At 38.4% G+C, this 16,351-nt stretch overlaps 2 protein-coding genes and 1 non-coding gene across 3 annotated transcripts; all 3 read right to left on the reverse strand.

Moving 5' to 3' along the window:
* Positions 1–278: 278 nt before the first annotated feature.
* trnah-gug (transfer RNA histidin (anticodon GUG)) lies at positions 279–350 on the reverse strand. Its single transcript has one exon. It is a non-coding gene; the product is annotated as a tRNA-His (tRNA).
* A 1,229-nt stretch (positions 351–1,579) lies between these two features.
* On the reverse strand, positions 1,580–6,589 carry LOC121941309 (fetuin-B). Its single transcript, XM_042484077.2, has 7 exons — positions 6,199–6,589; positions 5,840–5,953; positions 5,500–5,578; positions 3,960–4,126; positions 3,492–3,605; positions 3,233–3,367; positions 1,580–2,357 (listed from the first exon to the last, which is right to left on the reverse strand). The coding sequence occupies exons 1-7, from the start codon at positions 6,394–6,396 to the stop codon at positions 2,100–2,102; spliced, it is 1,065 nt and encodes a 354-aa protein (XP_042340011.2). The 5' UTR covers positions 6,397–6,589; the 3' UTR covers positions 1,580–2,099.
* Positions 6,590–10,445: 3,856 nt separating this feature from the next.
* Positions 10,446–16,022, reverse strand: fetub (fetuin B). Its single transcript, XM_042481283.2, has 7 exons — positions 15,736–16,022; positions 14,891–15,004; positions 14,450–14,537; positions 14,041–14,207; positions 13,255–13,356; positions 12,791–12,877; positions 10,446–11,624 (listed from the first exon to the last, which is right to left on the reverse strand). Exons 1-7 carry the CDS (start codon positions 15,949–15,951, stop codon positions 10,881–10,883), a joined length of 1,518 nt encoding a protein of 505 aa, XP_042337217.2. The 5' UTR covers positions 15,952–16,022; the 3' UTR covers positions 10,446–10,880.
* Positions 16,023–16,351: the final 329 nt, after the last annotated feature.

Here is a 16,351-nt window from a genome sequence, read left to right on the forward strand (position 1 = left end):
AAAATTACATATTTTGATGTCGAAATACATACATTTGTATTTTGCAGTTGGTCCATGTGCAGCTAAGTTGAACTACATCTATATGTTTTGTTGGGTAGTAAATGCACCGAATGTGGTGCAGTGTATATATTTAGTTTAGAAATTCCCTATTATGTAGCTTTGTTGTGAATATTTGTACATTGTAACAACAACAGTCTTTTCTAATTCTGGAGTTAATCCTTTTTTTGGGATACCCAGAGCTTCTTCTGACTGTACAGGAGCTGAGGATTGGAAAACACTGCCGTGACCCGGATTCGAACCGGGGTTGCTGCGGCCACAACGCAGAGTACTAACCACTATACGATCACGGCGAGCTAGAGCTAGAGCTATTTATGTCCTCTGAGCACCTGCTACACAACATCGAGAATAGACGGAGGAGGACTCTATTGATTGAGGTTATTACTGTGTTTTGAGCTATAATTACTCAAAGAACATCACCCCATCTCACTTTTCGTCTTAATTAAGCTTGGAAAACATTTTTATTTTTATTCAGCATGAACAACGGTGAAGGGGGAAGTTTTTTTTTAAATGACTAATATGCCTTCTTTGGCTAATAACCCCCCTATGATGCTCACAACCTAAGGTAAGAACCTTAACTGTTACAAACCCTAATCTTACAGACAATATGGTGTTTACATCTCGAATCACATATAAATAAATAAATACAAAATGCATGAAGCTAAATAAAAAACCCCAGAAGCTAGATTTTTAGTTTTAGTGTGCAACTGTAACTGATATCATGGTCGGCCTATAATGTGAGTTTTAAATTGAAGTTTTACACCAAAGCGAGCACTACAATATCACTGTGCCACCCTGATCTGCATCAGTTTCACTGGTCCATTTTGGACATGATTTGCATAGCAACAACTAAGCAGCCTACCTGCCTGTTATTTAGGAGGTGAGTGAAACAACTGGAAAATGGTCCTCCTCATGTTTCACTGAATGACACTTAACCCTTTGACACCAAGAATTTATCTAACAATTACCTGAAAATTTGCAAAAGAAAAGAAAAATAAAGAACGCAACAAACAAGGAAATGACTTGACCCCTAAAGGAAGCTCTAAAAAATAGATTTTTTTCCCTCTTGAACATAATTTTAGCATTTTTTTAAAAAAATAATTATAATAATAATAATAATGATAAATACTGTTTTCAGTTTAAATAAAATTCTTATATCTTTCTTATTTCTTTTTTTCAGGTCACTTTTCTTGTCACCTTTGTGTCACATTTCTTGCCGCGTTGCTCTTTGCCTTTTTGCCATATTTTCAAAATAAATGGAGCCAATCTGCTCCGGTTTCAGAGATTTAAATGCTTGTGAGAGGTGTCTGAACACAAAACATGGAAAGTGATGATGATCTAGGTATATATTATAAAATGAGGTTTCCAGTAGGTCGAGGCTATATGTTGATGAGTTCATTACAGTGGAACATTTGTACTGTAGCCTTCACATTTTTACCTCCTGCATAATCTGATACATTAAACATATTTGTCAGTCTCTGGAAAAAAAAAACATAATGTGAAATAAACCAAACAACAAAGCTAGTTTTTGTCAGCTTGATTTTTACTGCAATAGTTATTTAGCAGTAATTATTATTACCGCGTTATCAAGTGCTAAATTTATTAAATTAGTAAATTATAATTAAAAAAAAAAATCATGCAATGTAAAGATTACAATTTTAAATCGGTGATGCTGAAGTTACTCAAACTGGTTTGTATTGCAGAGAAATACATCAACAAATGTAGTCCAACACTTTGGGACCTTCAGACAAAATTGATTCAGTCGCACCTACAACACTTCTCTCTACTCTAATGCCAAACAAATATTGACAGAGCAACTAATCGGTGCTCAATCTCCCATGTGATGTGAGAAAATGATTCAACCTCTTTCTATGTAAAGTTGAAGCAAAAAAATGATATAATCTGATTATTTGCAAGGATTATTATGTGTGTGCATATTTTACTTTTTTTTACTCCTGGGTTATAAATTATTAACTAATAACTTTGTGCAGGAAAAGACATTATCTTAAGTAATTGATCAAAGACTGTCCTGGTCCAGCCATTCAGATCTTGAGTCCGTCTATACCCAGATTGTGTCTGTGTGGGCTGGGACAGGAGCTGGCTGCTGGGGCGGACCGGACAGGGGCAGGCTGTTCCGTCACAGTCCCGAGGGAGCCCCGAGGCTTGGAGACGACGACGTCTGGGCTGGGTGTGACTGAGTGCATGTGCTCATGGGCGTGCAGGTGTGTGTGGTTGTGGGGCTGATGCTCAGTGTGTCCACTGTCTGCTTTTGCATGGACCTGCTCCTCCACAGCTGCAGCCTGCAGGGAACAGAAAAGAGACAGTGTGGCCAACTGTTTGAGTTACTACTGACTGATTACAGGAAACTGTACAAGAACATATGGAAGTAAGTGGTAAGACTGTAAGTAGTGAGATATCAGGAAATAAAAAATACAATTTATAGATTGGCAGATGAATTAAAAGAATTATTTTGTTGTTTTACACCCATTTCAAATGACTGACTGCACTCTTTTGAATTAAAAGTTCTGATCTTGTGTTAAACAGCTCTCAACATAACACATAATTTGTGATTCTACTTGTATGCCGGCTGACATTATTAAATTGGAAACAAATACGGGCTCCAACCCATTTTGCCCTCTGAGGCCCTAAAAGATTAAATTCACACTTAGAGGGTGTGGGGACAAATTGCACTAGATCTGGCAACCTTTTGTAGACCACTTTAGGAATCATGCACCAGCCTCCTCCCATAACTAGCCTAGTTTAGACAGAATTCACAAAAACATGGTTGACCTTTCTGACATCCTTCTAAACCCCTGAATACAATATTATTTATCTTTTCTTGCCCTTTTTTTCCTTCTTTCATCGTTCTCTTTTTTGTTAATAACAGAAGTTTATTTGTGAAAAATATATTTTATAAAACTTGTAAAAAAAAATCTATTTCAGCTTCTGAAATATAAATATTTCCTCTACATCAGCAAACTGAATATCTTTGCTTCATGGACAAAACAAGCCATTTAAGGATGTCAACTAGGCTCTGGGAAACACTTTTTTTCTCCTTTATTTTTTCAACCATTTTCTGACGTTTTATAGACCAGACAACTAATCCATTAATCGAGAAAATAATCTACAGATTGATCATGTTAGTGTGTGTTAGCCCTAATCTGAACTCAGGTACCTGAGGTTCGTAGATCTCACACTTCACCTCTACAGGCTTTCGGGTCTGAAATGAGCTGGCCTTCTTTCCGACAGGGAGTCTCATTTCAAATTGGTCGTCGTGGGCCATGTGTGTGCCCAAACAGAAGCCTCTATGCTGGGAGAAAAGAAATCAAGAATAGCTGATTCTGACTTTAGAGTTTGGGTGGAACGAAGAGCAAGTACACAAAATCATGTATTTAAACACTATTAATACACTGGTACGTGTTTGTGTGTCTTACTGCAAACTGACAGTCCATTGGTTGGCAGTTACTTAGTTCACTTTCTTCTGTTTTCTTTGAACACACTGTCTCCACAATGGTGAATTCCACAAAGTAGGATGGACCAACAACCCACTGACAAAGCCAAAAAAAAAAAGAAAGAAGAGAAGTGTAATCCTATTTGTAATCAGCAACGTATTGATTGGTAACTGTACTTTAATTATTTTTTTTCTCAGTAACTGTAACTAATTACAATTACATTTATTTTGTAATTGATTTACTGCAGTTTCTCCCCAAAAGTAAGAATTTATAATTGATTAGTTTGGAAGGTTTTAGATGTAGTTCATCAGTAAACTTCAAAGCTTATTCTTTCTTACTCTGCTGGTCATGAAAACATACAATCAGTCAGACAATACTGCAACACATATAACACCAAAACTCATCACTAATGTTTTTTTTAAAGAAATTTTAAAGATTTTTTTTCGTAACCTGTGAACTGGCTCTGTTAATGTTCTCCAGAGTAAAGTAGTTGGCGAGGCTGCTCTCCTCATTGAACCTCTGCAGGGACAGATTGGCTGTCTCTTTGACGATGGGCTCGTTCAGGTTTTCGGCTGTGGGGCAGTCCGGACACACAGCCACCACTGCAGTGGCGGGAACTAAAGAAACAAGAATGAACAGGGTCAAAGGGCTGAGGTGATTTGTACAATCACAGGTACTCTTTCCCTAACCTCCATCATCAACTGTTTTCATCTATGTGCAGCATCCCTCTTTTTCCCAAGAAGTTCTTCTTCACTCGCTAAACTTAAATACTTCCAAGCGTGTGAAGTAAATGAATGTGGTATAGTTAATTAAGCCTATGTGAACGTTCATGTTACATTAGTTTGTTGTGATTGTTTGTATATTGTAAGAAAAATAGATTAATTTAATAATTCTTTGTCTTGCTATAAGATGGCACTTAGGTTTGAGTTTGACTTTTGTTAGGTTTAGGTGCCAAATCAAGGTGGTTATGTTTAGAAAAAGATTGTGTTTTGCATTAAAGTAAGTATTCTTATTTTGCGACAAATTTTGAAATAGGCTAAGCATGTTACGACAACGGTCTTCTAGATTAAAGTCCTGTGGTTGCTTGATCCATCCATCACCCTGACCTACCAGCCCATTCTCATTCAGAAGTCTTGAAATAGTGTCACTTTTGCAATGCTTTTATCATAAGATCCTGACACCAAAAAGTACCTTTCGCGTCCACATGATAGACGTCGTCAAGTGAGAACACGGCCTGACCGAACTGTTATGTGTGTTTTTAGACACCACTGGATGGCACCTGCCATAGCAGCATGATACACAGATGGTCTACATCAGTTGAGAAAGCAGCCAGACAGAATCTGTTGCATCCTTATAATACACCCTCAAGTTGTGTATTATATGGTCAGGTTGAAACACTGCTGGTAACGACATAATATAAGAGCAGTGAGGTCCCTATAGGGCAGTGAATTGATCCAACGAACCCCGGACTTTCATGTAGGAGTCCAGTGTTCACTTCCCGTCTGAATGTGTTGTTTTTTCTACACTGTAACATGTGCCTCCTTCCTCATCTGTGCCAGCATGCTTTTGTTGCCTAAACATAATCACATGCAGCTTAATCCCACCATGCGGTTGTGTTGACAATCACGGTAACAGTAGTGGAATCCCAGAATGTCAATAGCAGACACAGGATACCTAGAGCGTAATATGAAGACACAGAGGTCCACTGCAAAATGGCAATATGTGACAATTTGGGATGGGAACATGATGGATTACCCTGTCCTCTTGTTGCTATTTACACTAAGTCTCCTGACTTCCCTGTTTTGCTCTTTTCATAATTACTACGTCCACTAGAGACCGCTGCCTGACAATAAATGACGACCATTTAATGAAATGACAACATTTTTTTGAACCTCCTAGCAGGCTACAACCACTAATAATGGCCATTTAATCCAGTGATAACAATCAAAGAAAAAATCCCGAATGAGTCTTAATGACTCCATTAATCTACCTTCACGAAGTGCACAGGAGTAGCTTTGCAGTTTGACTTGAGAGTCAGCGTAGACAGATATCTCACACTCTCCATATGCCTGAAGGACACAAACACACAGACTAACAGTACATACTTAGTATTGAAAAAATGCACATACAGTATAACCAAACCAATTGGTAAACATAGGTAATATAAACCAAAGACAAAACATAAATTCAGCATCAGTGTAACAACACATTCAAAAAGCTAACTGAGTCATAGTTTAGCCTTTGGTTGATGTTATATCCGTGGCGCCCCCAAAAAAGCATTTACTCTTTTGATCTTGAAGAGTGAAAGTATGCCACCATGTGGTACTTACTGGTAGATCACCAATATCTCTGACTTCGCATTGTTTCCATGGTTTCCCGCTGATGATGTGGCATTTGGTTTCCATGACATCAATGGTCAGTTTGTACAGGGAACCACCTTTCTCCTGGACACACACACACACACACACACACACACACACACACACACACACACACACACACATTTTAATATTTCTTTTCATATTTAAATTATAAATTCTCATCTTACTTGTCTTCTTTTTTTGTGGCTCTGCAGAGGAGGATGCTGGTCCCCCCATCCCTGCAAATACTGTTGCATCTTGCAAGACATGTATTTGTGTTTGCATGTGTGCGTGTTTGTGCGTATGTGTGCATGAGTGTTGGCCCTCACCATTTCAAGAGTGCGAGAGAGGTCATATAGTCTGTTGAGGCTCAGGATGTATCCGTCTGTGCGGTCCTGGTTAATCTGCTCCAGGGCTTCTTCCGCCACCCTCACCGCCTCAGGGCTAGTGCAGCCTGGAGGGTCTGGCCTGGCTATTCCCTCCTGCTGCAGCAAAGCCAGACATAGGACCAGCAGGTACACACTCATCCTCTAACACACACACACACACACACACACAAACAAACAAAGATTAGGCCAAGAAAACTTATTTTATCCAGTTAAATCACTAAGGCTTATCCAGGCAAATAAGTAACATTTAAAACAAGCACTGGTTCATAAACCTTCCTTTGCAAGACTTGTTATCCTATTTCTTCCAGACAGGGTTTGGACAGACACATGTGAGGCTGATGCTGGACTTTCACCTCTTTCCCAAATGATGAGCAAACAGCTGCTATCTGCTGCTCTGCAGGCCAATGGCTGGCTCACACTGACTGAGGGTCATAGTGCACTGGGGAACAGGGGAAAAGAGTTCAATCAAAGAATGCTTATTGAATATGATGCACCTAATTTCATTTCTTTAACCCTTTGAAACCTGGATCGACATCAGTAATTTTCCTAAATTTGTTTTACTAATTTTGTGCTAATTTTTAGGTCATCTTTGAAGTTGCTCATTGCTTGCTCTCCATGGCAACAAAATTTGCTCAGGTGTCAAAGGGTAAATGTGACATTATTATTGCGGAAAAATGCTGCAGCAAATCCCACAGAGCATGGTCATCAGGGGCGGAGCAGTGGGTGTCTGCTGGGGCTCTAGCCCCAAATGTCACAGAAGCCAAAAGCCTCGTTAAAGCCTCAAATCTCTGCTCTTCCCAAATGATAATGTGACTGAGTTAATTATCCTCTATTGGCCTAATGTTCAATTCAAAGATCAAATTTCCTTGGCATTGCTGGAGATGATCGATTTTTTATTTATTCTGTGAACTCTCCCCCTGCATGTTTAAACAAAAACAGGTTTCAAATTAAGTAATGCTCTTGACACCAAATACCCAGCCTACCTATGTCATGTGACTAACAATTCTTGCCTCCTTTTTAGATGACAGGAGTGAAAATTAGTCATCCTCAGCATTTGTTGTATTGTGGTTTAAAGGAGACAGTTAGAGCATGGGTTCTCAACTGTTTGGTTATGGTCTAAAAGTGGGTCATAGGTTGCAGGTCACCACAAGTGACTCGTAAACGTATCAATTTTGTACAACCCTCAATATATATATATATATATATATATATATATATATATATATATATATATATATATATATATATATATATATATATATATATATATATATCTTTTTTTATAGGGTGGATATCTCTGTGCCCTTTTTTGGTTTTTCTATGTGCAAAGTGCAGAATTTGGTTGAAGACCAGCAGTGAATTGTGCTGCATGAGCAGTTTAACCCCTTCAAACTGAGAAAATTGGCTTGATTTCTCACAAAAATGTGGAAAAGGGCAATGGGTAACTGAACAAGAAATGACCCCCAAATTATCAAGAAAATCACTTGTAATTAGCCCAAACAAGAAACAAAAACAAAAAGTTTAATAACAAAAACAGGAAATTACCTGAAAAAGTGATAAAACAATAATTTTTTTTCTGTAACTTAATTTTAAGTACACAATTACTATTATTGTAAATCATTTTTCATGTTTTTTGCACCATAGTTATTTGATAAATTTTCAATCATTCTCTATTTCCTTTTTAAAGCTAATTTCAGGTCATTTTCTTTCACATTTTCTTTTAGCCGTTTGTGAGACATGTCATGCCAGATTGCTTTTTCTCCCAATGTTTCTAAGAGAAATCAAACCAAAGTGCTCACATTTCAAAGTTTTAAATGCTTGTTACGGGCATCTTAACACAGCATGTAGATCCAGGTTTCAAAAGGTTAATAAGAAGCTTCTTGGGACATTTTGATGCCTCCTTTTAGCCACAACTGTTTTTTCTTCAAAAGGTACAGCTTTTGCCTAATTATTGTGATTGCACTGCATCCTCTGTACATAATACTGTAAGTAGACGTGATCTCATCCAATCATCCGTAAATTCTGTATTTTTTTTGGCCTGGGTACAATCCCTGACTGGAAATGACACACTTTATCATCATTGTGAAGGCAATCTAAGCAGAGCTGCAGTTGTCAGTTCTGTGTAGGCTGACTTTAAGGCTACAGAACACAGATAAGAGCTGTTTGCTGAGTGTGTAAAAGCTGATGACCAATAAATGTCCAAAAGGATAATGTAAACAAAGTGGGTAAGCATAGTTTATACTGTTCTAGAGCTGATGCAGTTGCATTTGCTGCGTAAAAGCTACAATAAAAAGTTACATATATTTATGAGTTTGTGTTTGTTAGCAAGAGCTTATAAACTACGTTGAACATTCGGTTTGGATCCAATTTGCACCACATTTCAAAACTCCTCCTTTATCATTACAAAACATTTTCATTAAAAAAAAAAAAGCTTTCCCAAAATCTTCCAAAAAGGCTTGGCCTACTACAGCCACAATTTTATGAAGATTTTCCACCAAATGTCAGCGACATCTATGCTGTATTTTTTGAGATATCCTGAAAAACAGTAGTTACACAAATAAACAAAATCAAAAACATTGACATTGACATTGCTCTCTTGTGTGACGCTTTATTTGAAATAAACCCACATGAATGTATTTATCATTATCTCTATACAATGTGTACAGTCTGTGGGGAGCAGCATTGTGTGCATGTGACAGAAGTTTGTGTATTCTTTCTACTGCTGCAGGTTAGTTTTCACTGCTTCTAGCTGCCATACTAAAAAAACAGCAAAAGTTCACATGCTTAGTTGCTGAAAAAAAAGCTGCAGATCATCCAGAAAAAATATTTCTGTAACTTAACAGCAGACCTGATAGCTCACTTTAAAGAGTTCCTCCACTAAAACAAGTCAAGTTATGTATGCAGCTGCTTTCATCACATCCAGGCTTGACCCTTCCTAAACTGTGAGTCTCTCCCTGACATATTTTGTTCTGCAGCACCCTGGGGTGGTATTTTACTGTTACAACAGTAAAATACGTCATTATGTGGACAATAGTACAAATTCCAAGGCAAAAGCCCAGGATGACTACCAAAAATAATGTGTGTTTGTATGCTTTGATGGCTGTGGGATCAAAATTTGCAGTTTGAATGGGTTTGAATGGCACTTTTTTTGCACTTAACAGTTTAAATTTAACAGTTTTGTTTACACAATGTGTTTTAGACGTATTGTAGGAGCTGAGCTAGGAATTCCAAGATTAAACAAAAATACACAATCTTGCCAAATTTATGACATATGCATGAGCACAGCCAAATTTATCAAAAAGTTAAGAATAAAAAGAGCGTAAAATGCGTCAAACAGTCTCTAAAGGTTAAGGAAACACTACAAATACCACATCACAAAACATGAAGAAAAAGCTTCAACACATCACAACACAGAGTGTTTCCAAAGCAAACTGATAGTGATGCACACAGATGACCTACGTTACTGGTGTTGGCTATTCATCAGTGGTTTTGGAAAATTTGCTAAAATGTAATTGTTTATGACTGCAGTCAAGCCAACCTCCACTACTACAAAGGTGATCTAATTAGCTGCCACCTTACATAAGGGCATGGAAGAAGTGACTTCAAAATAAACCTCCGTTCCGCTGATCAACAAGTCATTCAGTTAGTCTGTCATTTATAAATTATCAAATAAATACACAAACAATACTTATTTGCATGAACAAAAGAATAAATACATTTAATATTATATTATTATTATTTTACATCTACCTTTTAATACATTTTAATGTATTATCTAATATTACCAATTTTGTTATATTTATTCATGTATCTTTTCTATTTGTTAGTGTATTAATTTCTACTTTTTAAAAAAATATTCATTGATTCATTCATTTTATTTTTTTTAAGTATTAAGTATTTATTTAATCACGCACATATAATAGACTGACCGACTGACTTGTTGAATGAATGTGATTCACTGGAGGTGACCTTTTATTTTGAAGTCAGCCTGTAGTAATAGTAATGTGTAGTTTAGATGCCATCTGCTGCTTGTCACCTATAACCACAAGCTTTTTCAAATGTATTTTCACTGCATTTTTGGAAACTGTGACAGTAGAGAGATCATTGACAAGAAACAGGAAAGTTGGGGATGTGTTTTGAATCAAAACAACATTTGCCTTGATCTTGATCAATACAAAAACACTGGGTGATTATTTGTGGTATAATTTATTGTTTTGTGCAGCCAAACACAGAAAACATACAAACAAAAAACTTTCATGTTTGCCAGCTTGATTGTGCAGTGACTCAATATGGGGATCTATAAACTGTTGTGTGGCCATGGTGTTTGGTTTCTACAATACTGTTGTCTCTGAGGGTTATAATGAAAATTACCAGTTTGGTGGTTTTATTATTTCTATAACTTACATCCAATTTCCTCTGAAAATGTGGAAAAAAACTGGGTGAAGTTAATGTTACTGTAGTTGTAGGCTACATATAATGTTTTGAGGCATGTTATATTGTCCATAAATGTATCTATAGCAAATATTCTAAATGTTTTCATGTCTTCACTTCAGGCTGGTTTTTGTTTTTTTTTGTCTGCAAGTTTTACTAAAGATTCATTTAGTTTCCAGTTGAGCTCCACCTTATGCAGCTGCCTTGAACATGGGGTCCTCAGCGAAGACTTGCTCCACTAGGGTGGTTCCTGCGGCTGCTGGGGGGCACTGGGCTGAGACTGAGGTGGGGAAGGCCTCGATGGTGGGCTCCATTTGATCGGGGATCTGGGGGTCGGGCTTGAGGGGCAGAGTGACTCCCACCTCAGGGCCGGCGGGGGTGTCAGGGAAGGAAGGCAGGGTCTGTGGCTGGTCCATGGCGGGCAGCATCCTCACCATGCCCTCTGGGTGGTCGTGGGCTGTGGTCTCGTGCTCGTGCTCGTGGTGATGGTGGTGGTGCTCATGCTCATGCAGGTGAGCGTGCTTGTGGTCGTGGTCTAGAGCTAGCTCGTGGTCGTGCTCGTGGGTGTGCACGCCGTCGCCATGCTTGTAGTCATGGTGCTGGTTGGGCACGTCGCCGCTGTGGTCGTGTGCCTTGGCATGATGAGTGTGCACATGATCGTGGCCATGGCCATGGTCATGGGAGTGGGCGTGAGCGTGCCTGTGGCCGCTGCTTGCATCGTGGTCGTGTGTGTGGTGGTGATCGCTGTCATCAGCATGCGTGTGGGTTTGGTCGTGATGAGTGTGGCTCTTGGTGTGGTCATGCACGTGGTCGTGTGTGTGCGTGTCGTCGGCAGTGTGTGCCTGGTCGTGGCTCTGGCTGTGTGGGTGTGTGTCGTTGTGGCTGTGGTCAGTCTCTCCGCCCAGCAGGTGGTGTTTCTTCTCTCTATCAGCAGCCTGGAGAACACGTGAAGATATAATTAGTGATGCGTGGTACATACATATTTGGGTAAATATATCTGCATCCACCATAAACCAAAAAGCAACCAACATAACATTAACTGCATTAAACAAATGCAGAACTGTATATTTTGGGGCAAGTTGTGAAGGAGAATTCCACTTTATTACATTCTGGATTTTATTTTTGTTGGTTTGGACATTTTTTCTACATGGTAACATTGTTATCACTAAAAACAAATCTTGACATCATCATCATCATCATCATCAAAGAGGCAGTGTGCAGAATTTAGTGCCATCCAGTGGTAAGGACTGCAGAGTGCAACCAGCTGAAACTTCTTAGCATGAACTCCTGGTTAGGATTTCTTCAGTGTTCATTGTTTAGGAAGTACTGAATAAAGCAGTTTCTCGTTACAAATCAGTGTTTTTCCAGAGCTGTTTGGCTTGTTGCAGATGGGCCGCCAGCCCTGCACCTGCTAATTGGTGCTCACCCTTTTTCTCTGATAACTAAAGATCCAGACATTCAGGAGGTTTTTACCAGGAGCCGAACTATCTATAGCGCCTTTGTCCTCTCCAAAACAAACAGACTCAATTATTGAAATCAATAAAACCCCCAAATAAAGCAGTTCAACATTAAAAGTCAGTGTTTTTTCAATGCTGTTTTGCTTGTTGCACAGGGGCTGCTGACTACGATGGCAAACAGGAAAGTGCAAATGGCAAATCTAGAGCCATAGTTTGGTTTGTCCATTCTAGCTTACTGTAGGAACATGGCAGACTCCACAGATGAGCAATAACTCCCTATGTAGATTTAAAGCAACTCATTCTAAGGTCAGGAAACACAACAATTCTTATTTTCAGCTGATTATACACAAAAGAAAGCATACTCATTTCTTCATATTGTATTACTTTTCTGCCTCCTAAATCCTACACACCAGACCCAGAAGTCTGATTGTCACTTTGGTAACAACAATGTTATAGTAGAAATGACTGCCAAACTATGAAGATAAGACCTAAGTTCTAATAAATTTGAATTTATAGATTTAAAGAGAATGATAATTTGTGTGTGCTGTTGCCTTTTACTACAAAGAAAAATAAAAAATACAGACAATAGAATTTGTAAATAAATGTGACACTGTGTATTTTGTTCATGGCTTAGTGAGTCTTACCTCAGGCTCATAGATCTCACACTCTACGCTGGTTTCTTGATCACCGGTGGGAGTGTGGAAGAGGGATCCCTTACAGAAGCCCTTGTGCTGAGGAGAATAGAACAAAAAAAAAAAGTAAGCGAGGAAAGAAAGGAGGGATGGTTACGCCTGTGGCTTTACACAAGATTATTATTAACAATCTGAATTTCAGCTTTAATCCTTTGCTATAATAGACCTGCTAAAACTCAAATAATCCCATGATTTATTACACTGAAACCTAGAAAACCAGAATAAAAGCCGATCTTTAATTTTATTATTTCTCTCAAAAACTTCAGTGAGGATACAAGCGTGTGTGGACTTGAGCACATAATAAGTGTCTTTTAAACATGCAAAACCATTATTGGGAAGTTAAAATGAAAAGTCCATTTATCATGATTAAAATGTTCAAATTTTGAAATGAGAAATAAAAATTTGCCAGGACTTACAGCGAACTCGCACTCCATGATAGGGCAGTTGTCAGCAGTGCTCTCAGTGCAGGTGGTCTCCTGGATGGTGTACTCTGCGTTGTAAAACATCGACGTGGCCATCTGGACACACATGCACAAACACACATACATACACACAACAATTTGAGATCTTTGGTGTATTTAGTCATATTTGGCAAAATATTACTTTTTCATTACACAGTAAGCATTTAGATTAACCACATTGAGGTGGCTTTTTCTGAAGGGATGTTTCCTCTGGACGATTCTATGGAGGCCCATTTCCACTGATGTGATTTTTTAAAAACAAAGATCCTGTAAGTCATTATAATGAGAGAATTTCTCAAAGTAATACCTTAGAATGTCACAAGAATGACCTGCTATTATAAAATAACGAGACTCTGAGTTTTTGTCTCTCAAAATAATGACAAACTTTCTGGTTATGATGGGATCATTTCTCAAAATGACTCAGTGTCTCAAAATAATGATTTAGTACCACAAAATAATGAGAAACACTTTCTAAATTCTGACTTTGTATTTCAAAATAATGACAAACTTTCTGGAAATAATGACATTGTTTCTCAAAATGATTCAAAAATGACTTAGTATAAGAAAATAATGAGAAACTTTCTTTAAATAATGAGAATCTGTCTTGAAATAATGACATAGTATCTCAAAATAATGACTTAGTTTCGCAAAATGATGAGAAACTTTTCTGAGTTAATAATTGGAAAATAAATCCAAGCTGGTCAGAGGAACAAACTATTGTCTAGTATGTGGAATATGTACCCCAGAGGTGGCACGGATGACTTTGAGCAGAGCAAAACGGTTTTTCAAGCCACTCTCGTTGTTGAACTTCTTCAGTGAGAGAGATGCAGCCTTCTGAACATTAGCGTTGTCCACAGCAATAAGAGTTGGACAATCAGGACACTGCTCATGCACCTTTGCTGAAGGAACTGAGCAGAAAGAAAAAAAAACACAAAATATCACAAGATTGTTTTGCACTTAACAAAGTCTCATTTAGCCATGTTTAGCTTTTTGGCATGTATGTAACATAAGAGAATAAAACAAGTCCAACTTAACCTATACATGTGGAACTTTTTCACTAGATTGGCACAAGTTTCCAAATATCCTTTATCAACTGTGTGAGTGTGGGGGTAGATGTCTTTTTTACATAACTTATAGTCATTTTCTTTACCTGGTCTGACATCACAGTGATATTTGTAGAGACGCACCACTCTGTGCACCTTACTGATGAAGATGGCAGCTTTGCACTGTCCGTATACCTGCAAAGACCAATACAACAATAAGCACATGTTTTAGTGCGCTGCTCAAATAATGTCTCTACTTTTACTGTATTCTTCAAAGTTAACGGATAATGTCCTCATCCTCTCTTAAAGATAACACTTTATGGAGGAAGAAGAGAGTATTATAATTTTGGCTAAATTAATGCATTAGGACATGTTGATTTAAGTTAGGCATGCAAACATGTGATACTGACTAGAACTAAAAAGACATAATAATGAAAAGAAAATCACTTAAGTTTACAGTATACACTTTGTGCAAAAATGTTAAGTTTAACATAAACTCTGTTCATTAGTACATGTACATGCAAGATTGTGTGCGTGCGTTTTTTTACCGGTGTGTCATGGGTGGGACGAGCCTCACAGTCTGTCCAGTGCTTCCTGCTGAGAACACTGCAGTTGGTCTCCAAGACATCCAGGGTGAGGTAGAAAACAATGCTGTTTTCTCCCTGTGACACACACACACACATACATACACACACACACACACACACACACACACACACACACACACACACACATAGAAAACACAGTATGAGAATATGCTATGGTAGGCTGATGATCACTCACTTGGTGGGGGAGCAGTCATTGTGTAATGGTTAAAATCACTGATGATAAATGAAGCACTGCCACTGTGATAATAATTAGAAATTATAATATTTCATATTTCGATTATGCTTTTTTCCTTACAATCAATATATTCTTTTGAATTTAAATTTTAATATTTGTCTTTTTAAGGTAAAGGGACAAGCCTATTTGAACAAACAATACATGTATGTACAGATACATAAAATATTAAAACACAATTGTACTGTGACTCAAAATGTTAACTGTACCAATGTTAGTCTATGCACCTCAGATTATTAGTAACTTTAACTGTAAAAAAGGAAATGCATAGTGATATACTTTAGACTCTTAACTATCATATAAATATACTTTTCAATAAATCTATACATTACTAGCATAAACATCACTTTAGCTTCTTATATACTGACAATTACAAAACAAGCAATCACTTAGCCCATGTTTGAAAAATGTGAAATACGATGTCAGTGTGTCCCTATGTTAGCAAAGAAATGTCAAGTGCCTTGACAGATACAGATCATACCCCCAATTGGGAAAAAGGTGGCTTAAAAATCAGACTTTCTGTTAACTTCATTAATTCTTCACTTTAACTCACATGGTTCATCATGTGGACGTTGGACAGGCGGTGCAGGGCGAAGACGTAGCCCTCCTGTCGGTCCTCATTGATCTTTCTGAGAGCAAGTTCTGCAGCTCCCTTCGCAGACGCATCTTCACACGATCCCTGCTCCCTGCCCTCCGGCTCCACTGGTGCACCACGGACGTGCATGCACCCCAATGCCAACAACAGCGACAACAGCACACATTGCTTCATGGTAAAGGCCTGGGACGACTCTGTCTCTCTCTGTCAAACACACACAGTCTTGTGGGAGAGATGCCTGGAGAGGGATGGGGGTTATCTTTTATATCCTGCTGCTGTTTACTGTAAGCAGACCGACTCTGTCCAAAAAAACCCCACCTCCCCTCCTGTTATCTCAGATAAACATAACCATTGACCCCCACCCCCTCCTTAAACACATGGTCATATGTGGGAATGCTGCATCAGTTGATCTATCTGCTGACTAATCAGCTGCTGTGAGGACTTGCAAAATGGAGCTTATCAGTCTGGAGATAATCGGCCCCTGCAGTCCTGCTCTCCTCTCTGGGCTCAGTCAGTGGACTGTAAAGTAACTTGATCCACTCTCTGAAACATTGTTCAGAAGAGCTGCATTAAC

The sequence above is a fragment of the Plectropomus leopardus genome, chromosome 5, assembly GCF_026936395.1.
Source record: "Plectropomus leopardus strain MGB_pleo_1.0 chromosome 5, ASM2693639v1, whole genome shotgun sequence".
Classification (NCBI taxonomy): Eukaryota; Metazoa; Chordata; class Actinopteri; order Perciformes; family Serranidae; genus Plectropomus; species Plectropomus leopardus.

Coding starts and splice junctions, on each gene's coding strand:
- fetub (XM_042481283.2), bottom strand. CDS start 15,951: ATGAAGCAATGTGTGCTGTTGTCGCTGTTGTTGGCATTGGGGTGCATG. Junction 13,357..14,040: donor TCATCCGTGCCACCTCTGGG/GTACATATTCCA, acceptor ATGTGTGTCCAG/ATGGCCACGTCGATGTTTTA. Junction 11,625..12,790: donor GTGAGATCTATGAGCCTGAG/GTAAGACTCACT, acceptor CGTGTTCTCCAG/GCTGCTGATAGAGAGAAGAA.
- LOC121941309 (XM_042484077.2), bottom strand. CDS start 6,396: ATGAGTGTGTACCTGCTGGTCCTATGTCTGGCTTTGCTGCAGCAGGAG. Junction 3,606..3,959: donor TTAACAGAGCCAGTTCACAG/GTTACGAAAAAA, acceptor TGGCTTTGTCAG/TGGGTTGTTGGTCCATCCTA. Junction 2,358..3,232: donor GTGAGATCTACGAACCTCAG/GTACCTGAGTTC, acceptor TGTTCCCTGCAG/GCTGCAGCTGTGGAGGAGCA.